The 22222-nt window shown below is 42.0% G+C and overlaps 1 protein-coding gene across 6 annotated transcripts in view; it reads right to left on the bottom strand.

Moving 5' to 3' along the window:
- Positions 1–723: 723 nt before the first annotated feature.
- TRMT61A (tRNA methyltransferase 61A) overlaps positions 724–22222 on the bottom strand; it is a 28139-nt gene continuing 6640 nt past the window's right edge. For 2 of the 6 annotated variants that reach the window (XM_080396092.1, XM_080396093.1), the window contains exons 3-4: positions 15555–15821; positions 3479–6345 (exon numbers count right to left, since the gene is read on the bottom strand). In XM_080396092.1, coding sequence (XP_080252218.1) covers positions 6017–6345; positions 15555–15821 — 596 coding nt within the window. In that variant the 3' untranslated portion in view covers positions 3479–6016. The other 4 variants (XR_013929566.1, XM_080396094.1, XM_080396095.1 and 1 more) reach the window with 4 other exon arrangements.

Here is a 22222-nt window from a genome sequence, read left to right as displayed (position 1 = left end):
CTGCTAGGGAGGTATGTTGCACCTTGACTCTTACGCCTCTGTCAGAAATGGTACAGAAGGAGCTGGCAGGTGCAAAAGTGCTTGCTCAGTCTGAAGGAAGCACCAAGCCCTGTGTATTCCCTTGGAGGCAGAAAATGCTCCGAAGGGTAATGCACAAGACCCAGTGCTGTTCCTGAGGTTGGGAGAACGCCCTGGGCTAGCTGACACGCTGTGTGGGTGTGCCGGTCACACCATGTCTGTTCTGCCCGTGGCTTGCTCAGCTGGTGAGCTCTTCAGGACAGGCTCTATGTGCAGTGTTTAGCCCACCTGGGCCTCTTGGTGTTGCTATAATGCTAGCAACATGTAGGGGTTGGGTGTAGTGCCAGCAACTCGTTAAGGGCGGATACAGTCCCGTTTATAGTCTATATAAGAAACCTTAAGAAGTCCAGCACTGCTGTCCTTGGTCTGGCCTGTGTTCACAGGCTGGTAATCGCTGTAACCATGTGAATATCTACCTGCTTCCTCTGCTGGAAAAGGGCAATTTCCTTTCTCTTTAAAGTGCTGCTAAGATCGATGAGGAAATGTTGTCAATGAAGGATCCTCCTGGGAGCACTGGGTGGTAAAAACTGGAAGTCAATCTCATCTGTGTACTTGTGGGGTATATATTCCACCCAAGTATTATGTGTTTTCTTAAATGTTTCTACCTTGTCTGAAGAGGACACAAAAACACAGCAAGAGAACATGCAGAAACTGCAGCTGGTTTCTTATTTAAACCTGATTTCTCAACACAGGCAATCAAATCTCTTGTCCCATGCCTTTGCCCAACAATGTATTGAAGTGGGTAATTCTTTTCTGTATCATATGTAAGTACATTGTATATTTTGTTAGGGTAATTTAGACCATACCGCGACTCTTGTAATAACAGCATGAAATAACCAACAGGTTGAGCTGACTGCACTCTAAAATAACTTTTTCCTCTTTTTCCCTCCTTTCCACTCCATCAGCTGTAGATCCCAGCATACATGCCCTGTTAAAACAGCCTGACTGAACCAGCATCCTCACTAAGGGGCATTTCTGATCCACGGCTTTCAAGGGGAGCAGCTGGAACCTTCTGGGGAATTGCCTCTTCATTGCAAAAGGCCAGAAAAAGAGGAGTCTTCTCGCAGAAATCATTCTCTACCTTGCTGCTGCTTCTTCCAGTTCTTCCTCCAAGCAGTTAGGTTCTCAAATCCAGCTGATTCCTACAAATAGGTGGGTTTTGATTTTTTTAAATTATTCTGAAATACAGCTTTATGGACAATTTCTAAGGGCATGGGGGACCAATGTAAAAGTACCACAAAGCCTACAATCTCATCATCTCCCTCACCCCCCTCAAGTGGAATAAAATAAGTTCCGGCTCAGAATATTTTGGCATCACAAACTATCACTCCACGTGCCCAGGGACCAGCCACGCCAAGTCGCAGACACCTGTGTTAGGGGTAACTACTGCTAATGTACTTTTGACTCAGGGAAGGAGGGGGGACTACAGCCCCCCAGAAGAACATGAGAGAGGAAAATCCCACTGCAGGCTTTCCCTTCCTGCATGGTGCCTAATACAAAGGGAGGTTGCTAAAGCAGCAGTTTCTCCCAGCTGACTAGACCTAGTCATGCACACAGGCTTCGTGCTGAATCAGTATCAGCACTGTCAAAAAAAGATGGAAAAAGCTTCTTCCTCTACTTACATAGCTTTGACTGCTCAGCCAGCACCTCTGGGAGCAGCAGCTCTGAATTCACTCAGTCCTGGTCTCTGACATTTCCTGCAGCTATCCAGACCCCTGGGGAGAGTTCCTCCACAGCTCCACTGGAACCATTCATGAAAATCATCCTCTTAAGAACTACAAAGAAATAAGATACGCAGCATCAACCCACCCTGACCCCACCAAAACAGCTTCAGGTTGAGGTCTTCAGCAGCTTGAATGATGCTGTGCTGCTGCCGTGGCAGCACCAGGCTCTCGCAGGGTGCCCAGGGTCAAGGGCAGTCAGGCGGCTTCTCACCACAGCACCTTGCAGCAGCCGTACCTGCAGGGCCTCTGTGGCTGCGTGTCCTGAATGGGTGGCAAAAAACAGCCTTTACTCCTGCCTTGTGGTCCAGAAAAGAGAAGAGGAAAATGCTCGCCTCTGCCAAAAACCCGACTGTGCAATGTGAGTTGCCTCGGAGGGCCAGGAAGAGCTGGTGCCTGCTAGCAGCACAGCTGTTAGCTTTGGATTTGAGGGCAGAAGGAGGAAGATGATGGATGGGAAGGGACCACTCCATGGTAAGGGAAACCCTGTTGCAGGCAATCTACCTTAGCAGCCAGGTGGAAACATGCCGGTATAGTGAGATGCCCCACAGGCCAATGTTCCCAGCTGGCTTTTGCATTTATTTCTACCAGCATATCAGCCAGCTAACCTCAGAGTTCAAAGCTGTTGCCCTGTGGCAGAAGAGAACAGCGTGTCCTGAACAGCCCACGAAAGGACACAGCACTCCTGGGTGAGATATGCAGGTAGAAGGCTGGATACCAGTGAGGAGGATTGCTTTTGACTATTTATTTCAAGGTTTATTTGTTCCCTGCGTTGATACCGATGCAGATTCATTCCAGTTCAGAAGCTGTCACGTAGGGAGAAAGGAAATAACACAATCTGGCTCCCCTCTTTTGGCATCTGAACAACATAGTTCCTCACGAGCACTCAAGAGGCCAGCAGCATGTAAGCTTTCCCTCATGGTGACACAGACAGAACTTTTTGGTACTAGAGTAACCCCCTTCTTTCCTTTGACCAGTCACAGCTGCACGTACCTTTGGTGTAACATCATGGTTATGCAATGCTGACTCTCCCACTTTGCTCTTATTGTACCTCTGTCTTATTTGTGCAAGCAGAAGCTGAGACGGAGCCTGGCAACAGCCTCCAAGAGCCCAGACTTTTCCCAACTTTCCTATTCTGAGCCTGCACTGCTCCCACCAGCATCAGAGGTGAGCTGGGAGCACTGAACACCAGTAAACTGCAGCCCAGGAGGGCAGTTTTCTCCGGCCTCTGTCCAGAAGGAACCCGGTAAGGCATGAACATGTGGGCCGCCCAATGCACTCATCCACATAAATGATGCAGACTTTGCTGGGACAAGCACTATTATTTACAAGTAGATCTAGGCTCGCTGCATCTCTGGACCCCCTTCCTTTCTAGGTCACCATGACTTCCGCAATCATCCAGTTCACCAGGACTAACGGAGCACAGATGTACTCTCGAGGGAGTGAGCATGAACCAGAACCCTCTTCTCTGGAACGCTTCTCAGGAAGAACCATCCCCTCACCATCACGTATCCCAAAGTACCTAAGGAGAAGATAGAGCAGGAAATTAAGCTGAAGAGTGAGTTCCCAGCATTTTTGCTACTTTATCCCTTTAAGGCTCTCAGGCAAGATTTATGATCACATCTTCAGAGGAAAACAGTGTTGTGCTAACAGGTAAGCAGGAAACAACCACAGTGAGATACAGATCTGTAATGCTTTAATTAAAGCACAGGTAAACAGTGTGCTGGTGCTTGTCCACAACAACTGAGGGATCCAAGTGCACAGCGGCAATAAAAGGTGCAGCCTGCCAATGTGTAACTGGACTGTGTCAAGGCAGGAAGAAGAGATGTTTCATTCCAGACTGAAGACTAAACGTATTAAAGAGAGAAATGAGACTCTGAAAGCATGGCCCAGGCAGATTCCCCCAGTGTGGTGGTAAAGACCCATGTTTCTGATTTACTACTTTTGTCAGGGAATACAGCCAGAACGTAATCTGGTGACTGTAAGCAAAATTAAACTGTGGGGGGTTTGGCAGCACAGTACTGTCCATGCTGGACGGTGTGGGATCCTCCCTGTGACCCTGACAACAAAGCAACAGCAGGAAGCGGTGTGGTGCTGCTGGCCGTGGCTGTGATTGGCGACAAAAACACAGAAGCCTTTTTAATATTGCAAAGACAGAAATGAAATCCTTCTCCTCTTATGCAATGCTTGCCCTTCCTCAGCAGGGATCAAATCAATATGGGACCATGCAAAGTCAATGGTTTATTTCAAAGGGTTTTGAATTGGGCTTTGTAGGCAAAAAGGCATCAGCCTTGTTTCAAACTCCATGAAGACACATCGGTATTTCCATTCCACGTCTATTTGTAGGACAGAAATGTGACTTTGTTCCTCTTTAATCCTGTTTAAATGTTACACTATTTTAAAATAAGGTCTGTCAGGAAAAAACATTCAAGTCTAGGGCTGGAATTACCCTGGGGAAGCCTGGGGATCCTACTTGTTGGTGAACGAGAATCACCTTGAAGGAAGTCAAGAGCAACCTTGTAGCATTAACATTGTGTTTCCCCATCCTTTCTTTTGGCTTATGGTAGCACCTCAGCTGTACTTCTACAGGGGTGCTTTATGCACACACAAACATGCGTATGAATACACATGCAAGCATGTCATTACAACACAGCTACCAAACCATATCCACTGTGTTAGCAGTTTACTGCACGCCTTTCTGGAGGACAGCAGCAGCAGCAGAAAGAACTTTCGCATAATTTCTGGAGAAATCCTACAGTTGTAGGCCAACTTACATAACTGATTTAGTTCAACAGAACTGCTTTCTGCCTTTAATCTGCTCAACAGTTTATCTTTGCTGCCGTGATCGGTTGAGCTTTCTTTAAACCATTACGGATTAGCGTTCTGCTATAACACGTTAAAAGCTTAGCTTTGTTTATTTTTGTCAAGAATGGGGGAGGGATATCAGGTTCAAATGTTCAGACAGCAGTTTATGAATGGCTGTTTTTCTTACATGGCAATCAATATATCCAGGTACCGAATACAAGGCACAGCTAAACGCTTCAAGAGACAGTACTAGTGGCTGGAATGAAAATATCTGTGAATTTACTATTTAAAAACAGAAAAAAAAAAGGAACTGCATGAATTTGCGTAAGTATTTCAATCTATAAATACAAAATTTAATCCAGCATTCAAATAGTTCATCACACCTATCAGCTCTGTATAGAAGACCAAAGAGTAAATATGCTGAAAACTTCATTAGGAAGGCTGGTTGAAGATTTTACTAAGTTTGCATTATTGATGTAATTTGGAGACAGAAATCCTGCCAAAAGCAATCTTTCTGTCATTCAGCTGCAGGCAAATAATAGACCATCACACATAAAACACCAAACAAATGGGACCTCAGCCACACCACTTACAAAGAGGTGTTCAGATAATATTAACCAGCTGTTCAGTGAATTTTCACAGTGGATTCATCAACCATGAAAGTGGATGATCTACTAGAAGACTACAGCATGAATTCAGGTCCAAATTTCTACTATAAATTGATGAGCACAATACACCAATTGAAACCAAATTCAACAATTAGCACACTTTTTTGACCTCTGTGTAATCAAAATGATTTGCAGATGCCAGCCTGGAATGGAGTAAGAGGTTGCGTTCCTGAGGGCTGCCAATAAACCTCTGGGTAGCTGAACACTATTCCAAGGAAACACTAATTCTGTGATCAGTCATGCTGGCAACCCTATAACCTTGCAACTTTCGTATCGAAAATGAAGCAATTAGGCACTTTCACATTCCTAAGAGCAACACAGTCACTAGAAAAGTAGGAAAAAAAAGTGTCTAGTGGTGCTAGGAAAAAATAAAAACAGAGACCTCGGAAAGTAATTCAGAAAAGAGGAGGAAAAAACCCCAACTTATTTGCAATTTGTGTGCTGTTTGTTTTGCTTTCTTATTGGGAGAGATCTTTATTCTGCACATTCCAATGAATGGTCATTCACTATTCATTTATCTTCTTTCTGACAGCAAGTGAAGCACCATTCCAAAGCTTCAACATTCCCTTGATGCTGCTCTGGTTAATGCTTGTGTGCTATTTAAACAAAGCATATTCCAACCAAATCTGACTATATATGGAATTCCCTGACAAGTAAAAATTTGGATGCCCTACAAAAAAGAACCATGAAAACAGAATACACACACAAACCCACAGAACACTCCAAACACCAACTCAACGTGTACTAAAACAGGCTCTTGGTGGCAAAGGTCAGGTACCCAGTGTGACCAACCATCTCCCTGAGTGGTACGCCACTTTTGAACTGCACAGTTCCTGGCTGCAGATTAGTGCACGGGCTACCTTGGTTTGATGTGTTGCTGCTGTCAAAGTCAGTGCTAGAATTATCCTCAGCTGCTTTTCCAAGGTCAGGGATTTGCAAGCTAATTGTCCTTACATTGTACACTCGGAGCAGAATTTCCAAGGTGTTAATCTCTGTAAAACCACATTCTTCCATCGCTAGGCAGGTTCTTTGGACTTGTTCGATGCAGGGGGAGAAAGAGCAAATGCGGCCGCCTGCAAAACAAGAGAAGCAGTGGAAAAGAGGGCAAAAACCAAAACAAAGCACTTTCAATCAAATTATCCCAGATGCCCATAGAATTTCTATCATACAAAGTGAAACCATTCTTCACGAAAATCTCCATGAGGCAACTATGCAGGTTTAAAGTGTCAGCACAAAATCACACATGGACAACCCTACAAGATGCTTCAGACCCTTTAAAAACTGCATCAGCAAATTCATTGATTTTCCAAATCCAGCATTGCCCACCACACTTTTTCACGAAAAAAAAACCATTAAAGTTGATCCCTTTAGAGCAGTGACTCTTTTGGAATCACTATCTACTATTCTGGACTGAGACACCAAACTGAAGTTGGCACCTACACAAAGCCAGAAGTCATTCTCCACACACTGTACAGAGTTGCCTATTAGAATATAAGCGCGCACGCACACACCCTCTGACAAAAGCGGCTGTGTTTACTTGGGAATGATGGTATGCGTGTACAGAATAAAGTAATCTCTCCAGGCCATAGATGGAGTGCTGTTAAGGCTTCTACCCTTTTAGTTAAGCTGACTGGCATGTCTCCTGAGCATTAAAGTTTACTGGATATCACATGGGGCAGGTTTACAGCCAATGCTTCAAAACTATTCTAGGACAGGACTTTTAAGTGATAAACTAACACTTGTCTCCTTGTCTGTGCAGTTCAGATTTTTAATTCTAAATACAGAGTATTAATAGGCCCCCTACAACTTTCTGAGTCCTACAATGTCACCTTAACAGCTGAGAATAGAACGATTCAGATTTACTCTGAAAAGCCACAGCCAAATCAGATCAAAGAATTATAAGGACACTGTCTGCCATAAAGCCAGGGCATGTGCTTTCACCCAGGACATAGTGTCCCACAAGGCAACTGCCCTTCCTGAAAAGCTTTTGTGCTGGGGGAAGGAACACTGGGCAATGCAGCTTCAGCTATTGTTTTACTTACTACAATCAGATGAAAATGCTTGCTGACCTGATTTGCATTCCTTCCCAGCCCTCCCCCAGGCTCATCCAGTCAAGCCTTCCAACACCAGTTGTCTAAGTAGTTAAAGAACCCGTGCAAGTGAGAGCAAAGCATCCTGCTAAAAATAGAGGCTATACTGGGACTACATGAAGCCTGCTTTATCTCAAACTCCCCTTTTTTTTTTTCCTTTTTCGTTTCTAAAGTCACATCTCTATAAAAAGAAAGCATCAGGTCTGAAAGCATCACTGAAGCACTCTAGTTACTGTGCAGCCATGATGTGCCGGGTACCGGCTGGGGAAGAACACTTTCCAAGACCATTACAGCATACACTAAGTAGGATTTAATTTTAGTCCTGAAATAAAGTCTCCACAGCCAGGGGTTCTTATCACGCATCTTCAGAACGAAGTACCCTGGACAACTAATTCCCCGGAGTGACAATTAAAAAACTAATCTAATAATCATCTGCAAAATTAATGCTGGTATGTGTCATTATTAACCTGTTGATGCTGATTTAATTGCACACCTAGTCCGCTAGCTCCCGTGAAATTAGATTTATATGTTCATCAGGATAGCCAGAGCTACCAAAATGATTCTGGATCAGGCAGTTAATCTTTTCTGGCCAAAGCAATATACATTTCTACCACGTTTGCAGATATAAAAGAGAAAAGTTCAGCAAGAAATTTCTGTTACATAATTAGAAAGCTACTATGATGCACATATGTTACAAAGAAAAATGTTATATTCTTATTGTGTAGGGAACTGAACAAATGTCTAACTTAGCTAAATGTCAGTTCACAATAACTCTTTGTCTGCAAAGCAAGAATTTCCAGAGAGACCAGAGACTTACTATTTCATTCAGGCTTTTTGGTTTTGGTGTTTTATATTGCAATAAAAAAGGGAAATATATTTACATTTACAGTAAGACTGTTCTTATTTATTCTGAGTATGAGGGTTTCAAGATATGCTTAGGCTTTTGAATTCACATGCTGCAGATTTACAGCAAAAACTAAGAAGCCTGCACACAGCTGTTGCCATACAAGCTGCAGAGCCACCCACAGCTCTTGTCAAGCCTTCAGTTAAAGGCAGAGCACCCTTCATTTTGCCTCGGGATGGTCAGCTGAGCACAGCATGTCGACACCAAGCTTGGTTATGATTTATCAGACTGCTTCCTTGCAAAGCAGACTGCTTGGGAAGCAGGGTTACAGAAAATAGGCTTTCAAGCCACTTGGTAGAGAAGAAAGCTCTTGCTTGCAATAGCTAATATCCAGAACGGAAGCGCAAAAAAATGTTACTTTATTTAATGCACTGCTGGAAGACTTCTCTGGTATGAAGAGTGAGAAAACAGCGTAACAGCTGGTATTTCATATAACTAAGAGCAGCCAGTGGGGTTTAGTAGTCCTGCCAATTTTATTTTTTCCCTTTCATACCTACTGTTCTGGTTATTATTATACATCCCTCCCACATAAATATACCTACAGATAGCTTAGAAGCAGAACCACCGAGCATCTGTCTTTATGGATATTAACAAGTGGGAGAGGTGTCTCCTCTGCTTTGTCCTGTACATGCCATCAGGCAGGCCAGATCTGACTTGCAGGCTGTGGACTTGTTTGATTAAGCAGATATTAAGAGAAGATTGGAAAGCTACAATTAGCAGAAGGTTGGAAGGCAAAAAAACCTGCTGTTCCAGACTGTGAGAGGCTGTCTAAAATAGAAAGATTTAGGAAAATTCAATTGCCATGGTGTGTTTAGACCAGCAAAAAAAAAGCGGACTGAGCAGTAGAAAATCAGCACTAAAAAGGACATGCTCATCTGTTCTAGGAGCAGAGATGCCATCATCTTCAACAGACCAGATGCTTCTGAATTCTCTGCACTGTGGGCTGCCCTCTGTACCCCTGTCAGATTACCAGCTAGGCAACACCCCTTCTGTCACAGTCACCAAACAGATATAAATCTAGATTTCAGCATTCACAATTCTCAGATTCTCTAAGAGCCCTCTTGTCCTTTACACATCAAGAGGCATTTAGGGCTTAGAGGACTTGAATATGCATTGCTTTGTCTTGGCCATGCCAAGGATTCCTTAGTGAATGAAGAAAAGACATGTACTCCCTCCCTCTCCACTCACAGGGGCACACTGCTCTGTCTGTGGATCACAAAGGGGAGGACTAGACTAGAGAGCAGTGAAAACAACCAAACGGAAGCTTTTTAGTACAAACTGAGTTTGTTATCTTGCAGAGCCCTCCTTTTAGGAAAACTACCGTTCCTAAATTTGGTTAATGAGATCTGTGTGTCATCATAAATTGATATAGTAATTAACTGAGATTAATCCTGTTCACATTAGGAAGCTGTGTGAGCTTTTTGATCTGAAGAGCTGTCTAAAAATGTGTTTATTCATGTATAATGCATCTGACAAGTGCTTCAGTTGAGGAGAAGAGAATAATGAGACTGTATGAAAGACTTGAAATTTTTTTCTATCTTCAGTTTTACACGGAGTGAGTTAGTTTGAAACATTTAACGGAGAGGTTAAATCTCCCAAACCCGTAGGCTGGAACAAGCCCACACCGTCCTGGCAGTCATTGTAACCAGCAACAGGGTCGAGAGGATATGAAAACTTAAGTACAATTCAGACTGGAATGATTAGAGAAGAGAGCTTAAGGGAAGGGGAAATAAAGAAGATTTGCATCCACATAGCACTGTACATTTTACCAGACAGTATCTAATTTGTAATCAAGGGACACACCCTTGCATCTTTACAAGAGGTCAGTGCCTTGAAACTTGCTACTCCTTCAAGAGCAGTTCGTAGGAGGTTCCTGTGCAACTCCAACAAATAATTTTGTTTCTGGTTTGTCTGAGCAAGGACTAACACCTCTACCAGTTCTATTTAGCTAACAACTGCATCAAGTTTCAAGTATGGAAGATGTGGCAGTGCTACCCGATTGACAAGAACTTCAGTGCACGCTTCCAATATAGAAAACACGTCCAAGTTATGTGCTCTCACTTCTGTAGGTTATAGTATATGTCACAAGTGCTCTGGCAAGTTTTTTCATCATCTCAGTATTATTCAGAAGATGCAAAAAGAACATATGTAGTGCAGCACCATTAAGTTCCAGGGAAAAAGGCCTGTAATTTTAGAAATTACTCTTTGATGTAAAGAATACAACACAGCATTTTTATCCCTGGTAAAAAAGACTGCTCTGGTCTTTGGGACTTCAGTGCAGTGTCATAATTGGAAGATTATATTACAAAGATCTCATGGAAGAAAAAAAATCACACAGGCATCATTATGTAGGGGTGAGGCAGGAGAGTCACTGAGCAGCATCACTGTGGCATTTACTCTGTGCTAGTAGGACACTAAAAATATTGCCTCTGTAAAAGGGGACAGAACGTCCTTTAAGTGAGCGTGCTCGTGGGCGATTTGATGTAGCTTCCCTGACAAGTGAAATTAGAGGATTTGGCTGTTGGAAGAAATGAAAGGATGTTTCTTGATTCAGAAATGAAAATTTTCTCCAAAAGACTTGCCAACTCATTAATAGGAGCTCGATGTGATTTTCTGCAAATGTGACCTTAACCTCTACATTTGTAGGAGCATCCTGCAAAAGGAATTTATTCCTGCTCACTATTATGGGCTGGCAAAAGCATGCAACAAGGAAATTAAAAAATTGGTTGGCTCCAAACTGGGGAAGTATATCTAATGACTTCCTTTAAGGTTCCCTTCATCCCAAACTACTTCCTACAAGCTGTGTAAAGGCCAATAGCTTTCGCCAGCATTCCACAGCATGGATTATGATGCAGGAATCCTTCTGCTTGACTCTTGAGACATGAGAAAATCACTTTTACTTCAGGCCAGGCCCATCATGTGCACCTGACCTACCAACGCCTGACAGACTGGAGCTACGTTAATGCCCTCCAATGAGTTACAACAACTGGGGCTGGCTCAGCAAGCAGCCAGTGCTTGGGAACCAGATGAAGCTGCTTTGTGGGTTAGCACCCAGTCCTACATCCTAGCAGGGCAGCTTTGCACTAGACCAGATGGCTCCTCAATGTCGAGAGGATATGCTTCAACTTAAAATTAGTTTCTGGATCTTCAACCTCACCTTGAGTTAATTCTCCTTCAAATCAAAGCAGGTACACACTAGCAAGCAAAGGCTGGTGCCGTCATTTTAGCAAGCACTTATTGCTTCATCCATTTACTCCAAAACAATCTCCTGGGGACATGAGAAGCGTTGATACCAACTTTTGAGTACCACTTGCATGGGTGGAGGATGGCAGCACACTAGACTGTCAGGCTCCACTTCCTGCCCTAACACATTCCCTGAGCGTTCTTGAGGTAGCCTGAGCCCAAACAACATCAGCCTTGAAGTCACTGCCCTCTTCTCAGTGTGATTCAGCCTGGGGTGCTGTCTACCCAGATACCACAGGCGTGAGACTTGTGGCCAGGGATTTCAGCTGCTCCTCAAAGCCACACCTGGGTGGTTTAGAAATGGGACCATGAATAACCTCTGGGGCTCAGGAAAAATAGCCAGTGAGACTTTCTACATGGATGTGGTATTCCCTTAAAGCTCAGGGGAGGAGCCCAAATGAAAACTCAACATAGCTAAACCAGGCAATGCCTTACCTGCACCACAGGCTACTAGGAGGATGAGATATTATTTACTCTCTTACACAGCATCTGTAATAACCAAGCCTGACAGGTTAGGACAACAATCAATGACTATGCTAAGGGGGGTAGGGGTGGGAAGCAAAACAAGACTCATTTTAAGTCCACTATGTACAAACGAAACAAGTATAAGACTTTGAAAATGAAAACCAACTACTACTACAGAGAGCAGAGTACTGCTGAAGGGCTTCTGTGAAGGCAGGAAATGCAGAGGCCCAAACAGGGAGATCTTCAGAGGGAACTTCCCCTACAGAGTTTTGTGGGGAGACCTGACAGCACCATGTTATCTGATTCAGGTGATATCTCAAGGATCACAATCTCAAAAACTCATAATTTAGGGTTTTTATGAAGCTCAAGAGAGTGGCAAGTCCGAGTTCAAGAGTAAAATCTTTAAAAGAAAGAAAGGAAATAAGAGGGCTGGTTTTAATAATTTTGTGACTCAGACTGTTAATTTAAATACCACCAAGGACCAATTTATAATGCAAGAGGCCAATCCAACTTAATACATGGCTGTATTTTTCCATCTCCCTACCTGAAAACTTAAAATCTGTATGAAAATTATTGTACAAATGGGTTTCTGCCTCATCTTCCACAGCCCTGAAAAAAAAGACAATATTTATGAGAGTAGAGTAGGTGGGTGCAGAATTATATTCAAAGTACTACAGTATTCAGCTGTGAAATGACTGTGAGTCAAAAGTTTCAGGGCATTTAAGAACTGTAGACTATTGAGGATATTTTTGTTACCTCATAGGTTTTTTTCCTTTTTTTAATTTTTGAAACTTTAGCCTGAAGGGACTAACAGCAACTTTGCAAAAACATCAAGGTCAGATATTGCAAACAGCAGTTATGACTATAGAAAAGCATTAATCAGCAGATGCTGCAAAAGACCAGTACAGGTCTGGAAAGGAAAGCAAGTTCTGCAGTGCAGCAGTGCCTGAGAGATATTATGAGCAGCATTTCTTCTGAAAGTGTGACTGGTGAAATCAGTGCAGAAGGATGCAGCTGAGATGCAAGGCTGAGCATTGGCCAAGCACATCCCCAGAGAACAGGAACCTTCTAGTCACAAACCTACTGTGCCATTTCATTCTTTTAGCTCTTCAGAGATTGGCAGTGCTTTAAATGGGAGGCCAAGCTACTGTTAAGTGGTGTATTTACAGCATACTGCAAGGCATAACATGAGTGATAGATGTACTCTGTAAAGAGGATCATTAACACTCAGCCTACTAGGAGCTGCAACTATTCAGGACTTTGAGCTTAAGTAAGAGAGAAAACACTGATTTGATAAGGTTTTGTTAAGGTTAAGAACTCTCTCTTACGTACTGTTTCAGATGAACGATCTATAACGAATTCTGTGCTTTTAAAGAGGAGGCTAGATGATGCTATATATTGAATTCACTTAGCTCTGATTTCAAAGTGCCTTAAGACTTTAGGGACTAAATTACCACTATCTGGCAGTACAGCTGCAATATTTGCATGGCACATCACAATAAAACCCAAGTGTGAATGGTTCAAATGTGACCCCGTCCAGATGTGAGAGGGAGGGTGTGGAGGGAAAGGAGTGGAATGGCTCATTTTCTCTAGTAATGCTCTATCACTATACTAACCCTTGCAACGGTGCTGAACAATTGCAGTATGTGCACAGACTGTTCCTACTGCGGAAGAGCTTTAACTATCTGAAAACAAAACAAAGGAGCACTATAAAGTTATCTGCCTGTGGTAGGGAAAGGGAAGCAGTTACAGATATCCTTCTATCATATTTTAGATTTTACAGCAGTAAAAAAAAAACATAACAAAACTACCCATGTGATTTGGAATAAAAGAGAAATGTGTAAGCTTGTACCCATTACTAATGCAATCAATTAGATTTTATATGAAAAAGAAAACCAGCTTTTGTTTATATGCAAAACAGCAAAATACAAAAAATGCCCCCAGCTCAAGTCAGATACTATGAAACACAAAAGATGAGCTTTCAACCACTGTCAGATCTTAGACACTGGTAGCTGTTTGCAGCAAAAACTGCAGCAAGGATCAGCAACTTCGCCTTCTGACTGGTACATAAAATGCATGATGCCACTTCACAAACACAAAAACGTGGGATTTTGAAGTATTATTTATATTGCCAGATGTAACCTTGTAGCACAGTGCAAAAATGTACAGCCAGATGGTATGGCCAGTTTGGAACCATAATACCTTTTCCAGGATTTCAATTGCTGGAGTGAGACAATTCAAAACTTGGAACTGTTCATGCAGCTCTGCTTAGTATTCTAAACATGCACCACTTAAATAATTCAAATTGGACTGCGCAATGCAGCGCCTTCTAAGCTGGGAAGTCAGCTGAGTGTTGTGCTCACTAGATTAGATAATTTGAGCATGGGAAGGGCATCGTACAGTGCAGTGAAAATTATTTTTTTCCCAGGACACACTGGAAAGCAGCTACAAATTGAGCTGTAACCCTTGCAGGTACAGAGCACTAACAAGTCTCTATTTTCTTTTTAAAGAAAGCGTGTGCTAATGTTAGTATCGGAAAGCCTTCTAGAAAATTTTCAGTAGTAGTTGAGGTAGCCTAACAGCTGGGCTAGTCCTGACTCAGCAACGTAATGCACATTCAACGACCTTTAAGAACCAGCTTAAATCCTGTGATATCAAGACCTAGCAATTCACTTAAAGTTAAGCCTGTGATTACATATTTTAAGAAAAGAACTGGTCCTTGGCACATAAGCAAGTTTTACTAAACTCACATCCTGGCACAGGCACTGTTCAGCACTCCATGCTCTTTTGATTAGAAAAGTGACTTTTATAGACAGAAGTGATCTGGCACAAGGTAGTTCAGATCCACACTAGTTATAGTTACACTAGTATAACATTAATTAGGGGAAAACTTATTCCAGGATAAAAGAACAATTTATTCACTGAAGCTTATTTTTCACCAGGGAAAAGATTTACAATAAACTGACAAAATCCATCCAATACCTCAACAGCAGTTCTCACTTGCTGTCACAACCGCAGAGTAAGTGGCGTAAGCTAGAACAACCTTTATGTTCCATTCCCACTGCAACCCATGGCAAACTTCTCATGAGCTCAAACAGCAGAGATTTAAGGCGGAAATTGGCCAGCACATTTAAGTATAACCGCATTTTCTTTAACATTACTGATGGGGTGCTCTGTTAAATAGGTCCAATCAATGATTGATGTGAAGTGCATCTGAACACCTTTTATACAAACACCTTTCCCTGAATTGCCAAAGAAATTTGCTTTCAGCATTTACTGCTTCCCACACACCTCAGATCTAGCAAAATGTACTTGACAAAGGTTCAAAGGGGTTTTTATGAACTGCCCATGCTAATTGTAGCAGCTAGCACAGGCCTGTAGGAAAAGGTTGTCCTCCTTTCAAATCTCCACTGTAAATTCAAGACCTCTTTTGAAGTTTTTTCAGCCTTAGAAATGCCTAGAGACTTTGACATTTGAGAACAGTGATCGTATGGAAGGGAGCAGATCTGGCGTAAGGCTCAAAGGCAGAGATGTGTGCATACACAGGACTTCCTGAACAGAAAAAGATAAGTGCAGTTACCTTCAGCTTTTAACGCTGACTTTGCGTGTCCTATGGCTTCCCATGGAGACGGAATATCTAGGAACACCGCATCTGCAATATTTGAGACACCAAACCCATTTTTGCAGACATCCTGGTTGGTCACGGTAACCAGATGCTCCACCCCATGCTCTCGAAACTCCTGCCTGGCCTTCTCAGCCCTTTGTTGGTGGAACTCCACCGTGTACAGATGCCCTGTGGGAGCCACTGTCCTGATGAGAGCATGGGAGAGGGAGCCACTGCCAGTACCTAGAAAAGACAAAGAATGCATGAAATGCCTTTTGACAGTGCTAAACATTAGAACAAAGTTCTTCTCCATGAGTCCTCCTGCTTGGAACACTCACTCAAAATGCAAATGAACAGAAATGATTGGTTAAACTACTGAAAGAGAACAGTCCTTCCTTCACAAGGGAAGAGGGACTAAATGACCTAGGAAACAGTCTTCAGGGACCTCAAGCATTAATTAAAAATCTGGGAAACGCAGGACCTGTCCTATCTCCCTGGAGCAGAAAACTGATGACAAGGGTCAGCCGTAGCTCAAACAAGTGCCACAAGAGAACACAAGGAAGTAAATGCAACAGGAAAAATTCTGGGAAATTAACCAGAGAGGTTTCTTTCAAAGTGCCTTTCTTTCAAATTTTAACATATTTTCAAAACCTTATACTTCATTAAAATAAAGAAGAGATGCTGGCAAGGGTCTGTGCTTGAAAAGCCTGTTGGTATCCATGCAAACAAATGGCCTTCAGAATATGGACTCTGTTTTGCCCAGGCCTCTTAAAGAGATGCTGGCTATCCTCAGCTCCCACTGAAATTATCCAAAACTAAGGTCTCTTGGCTTCTTGCAGTCACACTGAACAAATGACCCGCTTTTCACAGGTGACTTACACACATACATGCCTACACAATCTTAACTTAGTCTAATGAGATCCCTCACACCACCTGAAATTGCATGTAAGTACAATTGCCATGGACAACCAGGGACTATTAGGAGACATTTTTTCCCTTGTTTTAGTCTGATAATTTATAGAACTTATTTTAAATGATCCACTGGCATATTAAATAGATGAGTGACTAATAACCACCGTTTTCACTGAAGAAAACACCCATATAGCAATTCACATTGCAAATTACTCACTCAAGTGGCATTTAGCAGAATAACCCCCCAAACTCAAAACTCCACAGCAACCCCAAATTATCTGTGTTTACTGATTTATAATTCTGTACTTAGAACACATTTCTCCTGTAGATAGAAAATCTATTTCTAGCTATCTTCAATGACTGTTCAAGCTAAATTTCAGCCTGAAGCAAGTTCTTTCAACTAACGTAGATCTTGAAAAAACTTAGAAAGGACAGAACCTGAAGTACAGCAGTGGTGGAAAAAGCTGAGAAACTAGTAGAAAGGAAATTAATTAGGGAACACAGGGGCTGGTACAGCTGTCTAATTGCAGCAGTATTTTCCGTAACCTCACAGGAAGTTAGAGCATACTGAGGGATCCAAGGTTTTTGCCCTCTAGTCACATAAAGGGAGAAACATCGTCGTGGCACTGTATTTAATCCGACAGCTCTGAAAGGGGAGCCATTCAGACTGTAAACAGAGCTCAGCGCCCTTGTTTGCCACTGGATCAACCAACTGCACTGCAGAATCAGCACTGCTCCTCTGCTTCCCTCTGAGAGGGCTCTGACCCCAACAGGCAGACTAGCACTCTCCCCCCAGCTTTAATGGGGCAGATTAGAGAGGAGGGAGGACCTCCAGATTCTGGCACCAGCCTCAGAGAGGTCCAAGGAATGAGAGAAACTGACACACATGTATTTATTTAAAGTGAAAATCCATTAATTCATGCCAGTATTAAAATAAAGCAAACAACAGGCAAAAGACACTTAAAAGTGCACACATTAAAAACTATCTGGCCACGGCATCTGCAGGCTCTAAATGTCAACATAAAACTTTTCCCTGGTCAAAAGAAGTAATGATCGGACAGGAGCCAGGTAGTTTTAAAAGCTTGATATATGTGCATAGCAAAGAAATAGCATATCATAGTTTGGGTTTTGGTGGTTTGGGGTTTTTTAAATGACAAGAGCAGGGAACTATTTGCCACAGGATGCTAAAATGACTGAAATTCTGCCTTTACATTTCATGCCAAAAGGCAGGATTGCACAACTGAGAACTTTTCCAAACTGATGGAATTTAACTATTTTACCACTCAAATGGGTAATGCTGCACACTTTCTGCATCTTTCTCTGCTAATCTGAAGTGAACAGAAGGCCTGTTAGCACAGCTGGGCTGTAAACAGAACAGAGAGGTAGCATGTGCATGTATCCAGTTTCCTTGCTCATTTTCTTTTACATTTTTATTCATTTTCCTTTTAAATCTGCTCTTAAAAACACCACAGAAGACACTGTTTGTGTCCTTCCTAGGAAAACTCGTTAAGAATTTTTTTTGCTTCTTTTCTGGTACTCTTTTTTTTATCCACAAACATTCCAAGCCAAACCCTGAACTGAAACCAGGATGTTGGAAGTCACCACTTGCAGGCGTATTACAGACTAAGCTTTTGTTAAAAAAGGTTGCCAGGAATTATTTATTGTTGACAGACTACCGCATGCATGAGAATAATACATATGTATCATATTTTAACATATCAAATTCTATCCCCTAACATCATTAATGACAGTATTTCTGAAAATGCTGCCTGCCTTCACCGTGACAACACTCTCAAAACGGCAGGAAACAAAGAACAAAACCGTTATGAATCACCCACCATGGCAAAATCTCTCCTTGAAAAGATGACAGATCCTGAGCCCAGTCCTGTGAAATGATGATGATCCTCAACTCTCATGTGCCTGATAGTTCAGCACGCTTGATGTGATTTATCAAGAATATGAGAGTCTGGCAGTTCAGCATGAGTCCATAGTCAACACCTAAAGCCCAATCAGCACTGTCTACACAAGGCAGGGGTTCAAGCCTGTGTTTCTCTGATGTTGAAGGGGAAATGAATATTTATATTCACCTTCTCCCCTGCAAATCTGCAACATTCACCATTTGAGTCCTCCCACTACCTTCTCAATTCCTTTTCAATTTCTCTTTGTCCTTATTTCAAAATCACTACTGAAAAAAGCAGCATTCAGCAAAATATTACTGACTTAAAGAGTCTTAGGAACCAGTTTGGAAAGTTCTAGTCAGATTCAGGTTTCCTTGGGAAATGAAAGGTATCCTTAGCATGATACAGAATCAGTCAGGAGAGCAGCAAAATGCAAGAGGTACTACTGAAGATGTGGACTAGAATGCTAGCAAACCTGAAATATCATAGCTGAATTACATGTCTAGAAACAAACAAAAAACCTGAATGCTCAAAAATGAGTATGTTGTATCAGAAGAGGCAAGTTAAGAACTGGATGGACTTAAATAGATTTTCATTCTCATATAGGTGCAGTGAAATACCTATGGTCCTGATCTGACCTAGAAAGCAGAAGGTAAGACAATTTCTAGAACAAATACATAGTTTATAATTTTTACACCAGGATGCTTGCCTTTCTGGCAGCTTGTACTATAAATAGCCTTAGAAACTGTTAGCTCTACCACAGGACAACGTCCATGTAACTACAGCATATTAATCATGAATGGACTCTACAGAAGAGAGGTAAAACAACGATAATTCAAACTGTGCTGGAGACATTCTTAACACCACAGCTGCTACTAGGTGAGTACTTAGGTCATTGCTAATGCCTTTGGAAAATATGATGCTCTTTTACACCGACTATTCTGTGATCTTAAACAACTTCATCAATAAGCAGACCTCTGCATTGCAAGCATTTAATGAGACACCCCAGGGTCCCCAGTATGCCATACTCAGAGTTCAAAATCTGAGAAGGAGGCACTACGGATCAACATGTAGATTAGGAAAGGAATCACCCTCCCTGGAAGTGTTTAAAAAGCACGTAGATGCAGTGCCTAGGGACATGGTTTAGTGATGAACTTGCTAGTCCTGGGTTAACAGTTGGACTTGATGATTTCAAAGGTCTTTTCCAACTCAAATGATTCTATGATTCTATGATCTCAGTCCAAAGACATGAATTAAGATCCTGTCTTAAAATCACGAGTTAGGTGGCTAACGGCCCTGCAGACGGATGTATCCTTCCCTTCTTGGGCTCAAGCACACTCCACTCTTCTCTGATACATCAAAGCTCAGGGGAGTGTTTCTGCCCTCTCCCAAGACAAGGAAAACACTGCAGTTTTAGAAGGATTTCAATCCTAACAAGTGGACACCTAGATGAAACACTCTAGCTCAGCACCTACTGATACTTCATTTGTAAACAAGAAAGTATTGATCAGATTAACTCCTCGATCATTGCCCTGATCTCAAACACATCTGTTCCTCTCACTCTCAGCTTGTTCAAGTGACAGGTTTTCCACAGAGAAGCCTCCACGCACCTCAGCCATCGTGAGACAATGTCCACATTAAGATTGATTCTCACCTTTTCAAAGCTGCAGTGGACAACACCTGAGCTGTTAAAAAATAACACGTGCTATTTCAACACAGCATAGACACACATCAGAACGCCGTCAAGAGAAACATGAGCGTTACCACAGCATCTAGCACAGCACCTAGACTGGTAACTGACTAAGACTACATTTTCATAACGTTTTCTGTTTAATCTGGTTTTTTTATCACAAAGGATATTTGCCCAGCCTCCTGGAATCCCACCCATGTTCTGCTACAGTATGTAGTACTCCACTACACTTCCTCACTGCAGGCTATCGCTTGGCTTGTTTTCCGTAAAAATTTCTCATCATGGGTGCTTCTTTTTAAAAAAGGAACTACAAAACGTGATTTAGGACCTACAGATGTTTACAGTTGTCATAAGCAAAAGCATTTTGGAATAAAGCTGAAGAAGCTGAAGTGTATACATAGTTCATATTATTTAGAAACAGGAAAAGCTAAAAGTGTGCAGAGTGTTATTTAATACTGAGTCTCTACAATATCTAGCAACATTTTAACTGAAGTTTCTGCTGCTAAATCTGGCTACCTAAGATATTCCAAAATGAGTAAATACAACAAAATAATGACAGTGTTGCTGTATTTGTCTCCTAGCTACACCACTTAGACCTAGCATTAGTAAGACAGGTCATGAGTCAGCCATGAGAACGGAAGGAGCCTCAAAACCAAAGGAAAATTAATCTTTAGACAGAGCTAACAACTCCACAGCTAATATTTGTCAAGAAACACTGATCAGGAGAAGTCTGCTCATTGTAAATGACAAGTTTATGTAACTGGAGAATCATTTATGATTTTTAGCAAATATATGAAGAGAGATTAAGCATCTGATGGAAACTAACCCAAAGACCTTACTGCGAAGATACTCAAGGGCACAAATCATTGGTAGCAGAGGTGAGACACAGCAAGAGCAGAGGCAGAGAGAGGGAGGACAAGAGGGAAAGAGAGCTGAAAAAGGAAATAGCAAATTAAGAAATTCCCTTTACACAAAGTTAGCTCTTCCTTCAGCCCATCTGTTGTGGACACCATGCTGAAATAGGCATTTTAGGCAGCAGGCTGGAGGTCAAAGAGGGCCAGTGCTTACTGACCAGATTGAAGAGCTGGGGAAAGGATGGTTAGGGAATTTTTAAAGGCTGGCACTTCCTACAAAAGGAATGGGAATGTGAAGACTGAGTTTTTCTTTAGAGGTTCAGTCAGAACTTTTTAGGGAGGGATCTTCTGCAGATCAGGCATAATATTGTTATGTTCAGAGCTGCAAGAGAAATGTGCCTGGTGGTTAAGTGAAATGATAAGATGAAAGTGAGTCCAGGAAGTCTGAAAACAAACACTTTAGAGAATGAACAGCATTCCTCATGAGCTGCATGTCAGCCACAAGTCTGAATTCATTAGAGCGATGCCTCATGTGGCCACAGTTTTGGTTCAGTTCTTTGGTATGTCAAGGGAATACTATGCTCTCTGACATTTGTACTGATGAGGCCTTTTGTATACTTCAAAAGGTCCTATACAAGGATTGGTTTTTTTAATTCTTCTTTCAGTCTAACCTTAACAGGTGCTAAGAGGTAGATAAGGGAGAAATTACAAAACATAGACTTAACTCCTATGAACACGTTCCAAAATCAAATTAATACAAACTCCGGTCTGTGCTTTACACTAAAGATAGAGCTGCAAACAGTTTACATACACTTCTCCCACAAAAACTATAAAGACATGAGCAGTATTTGTCAAAAAGTCTATAAGCACTTCAGAAGACTCATAAACATACAGCTGACTTGCTGGGACTCCACAATAAACTATTAATCATTTATTAAGTATCCATTAATCATTAAGTCCTCATTATTTTTTTATGAGTGTACTCTTAACAAAATCTATACCCAGGCTGTGAGTTTGAAAATTTCATAACTTTTTGAGAAGCTCTAGTGTAAGGCTGGCTGGCAGCTCTTGTTACTCCTCCACAGAGAAACCATGAGGACCCAGAATACTGTTCTCAGCCTTCAGAAATCCTGTCTATGGGCTCAGAAACCCATTGCTATGTCGCAATGAACAGGGTTTAGCAATTTTTAATTTGGGATTTAGCTGAAGGGGAACAAAAAGTCCAATTAACCTTTTTGCTCATGTGAGTCTGATTTTGCTGAATGTGCTGAAGGATGGCTGGGACGGTGG

Source organism: Falco punctatus (genome assembly GCF_963210335.1).
Source record: "Falco punctatus genome assembly, chromosome: 7".
NCBI classification, from domain to species: domain Eukaryota; kingdom Metazoa; phylum Chordata; class Aves; order Falconiformes; family Falconidae; genus Falco; species Falco punctatus.
The sequence above is the reverse complement of the archived record's forward strand: the minus strand, read 5'-3'. Positions and strand labels throughout refer to the sequence as shown.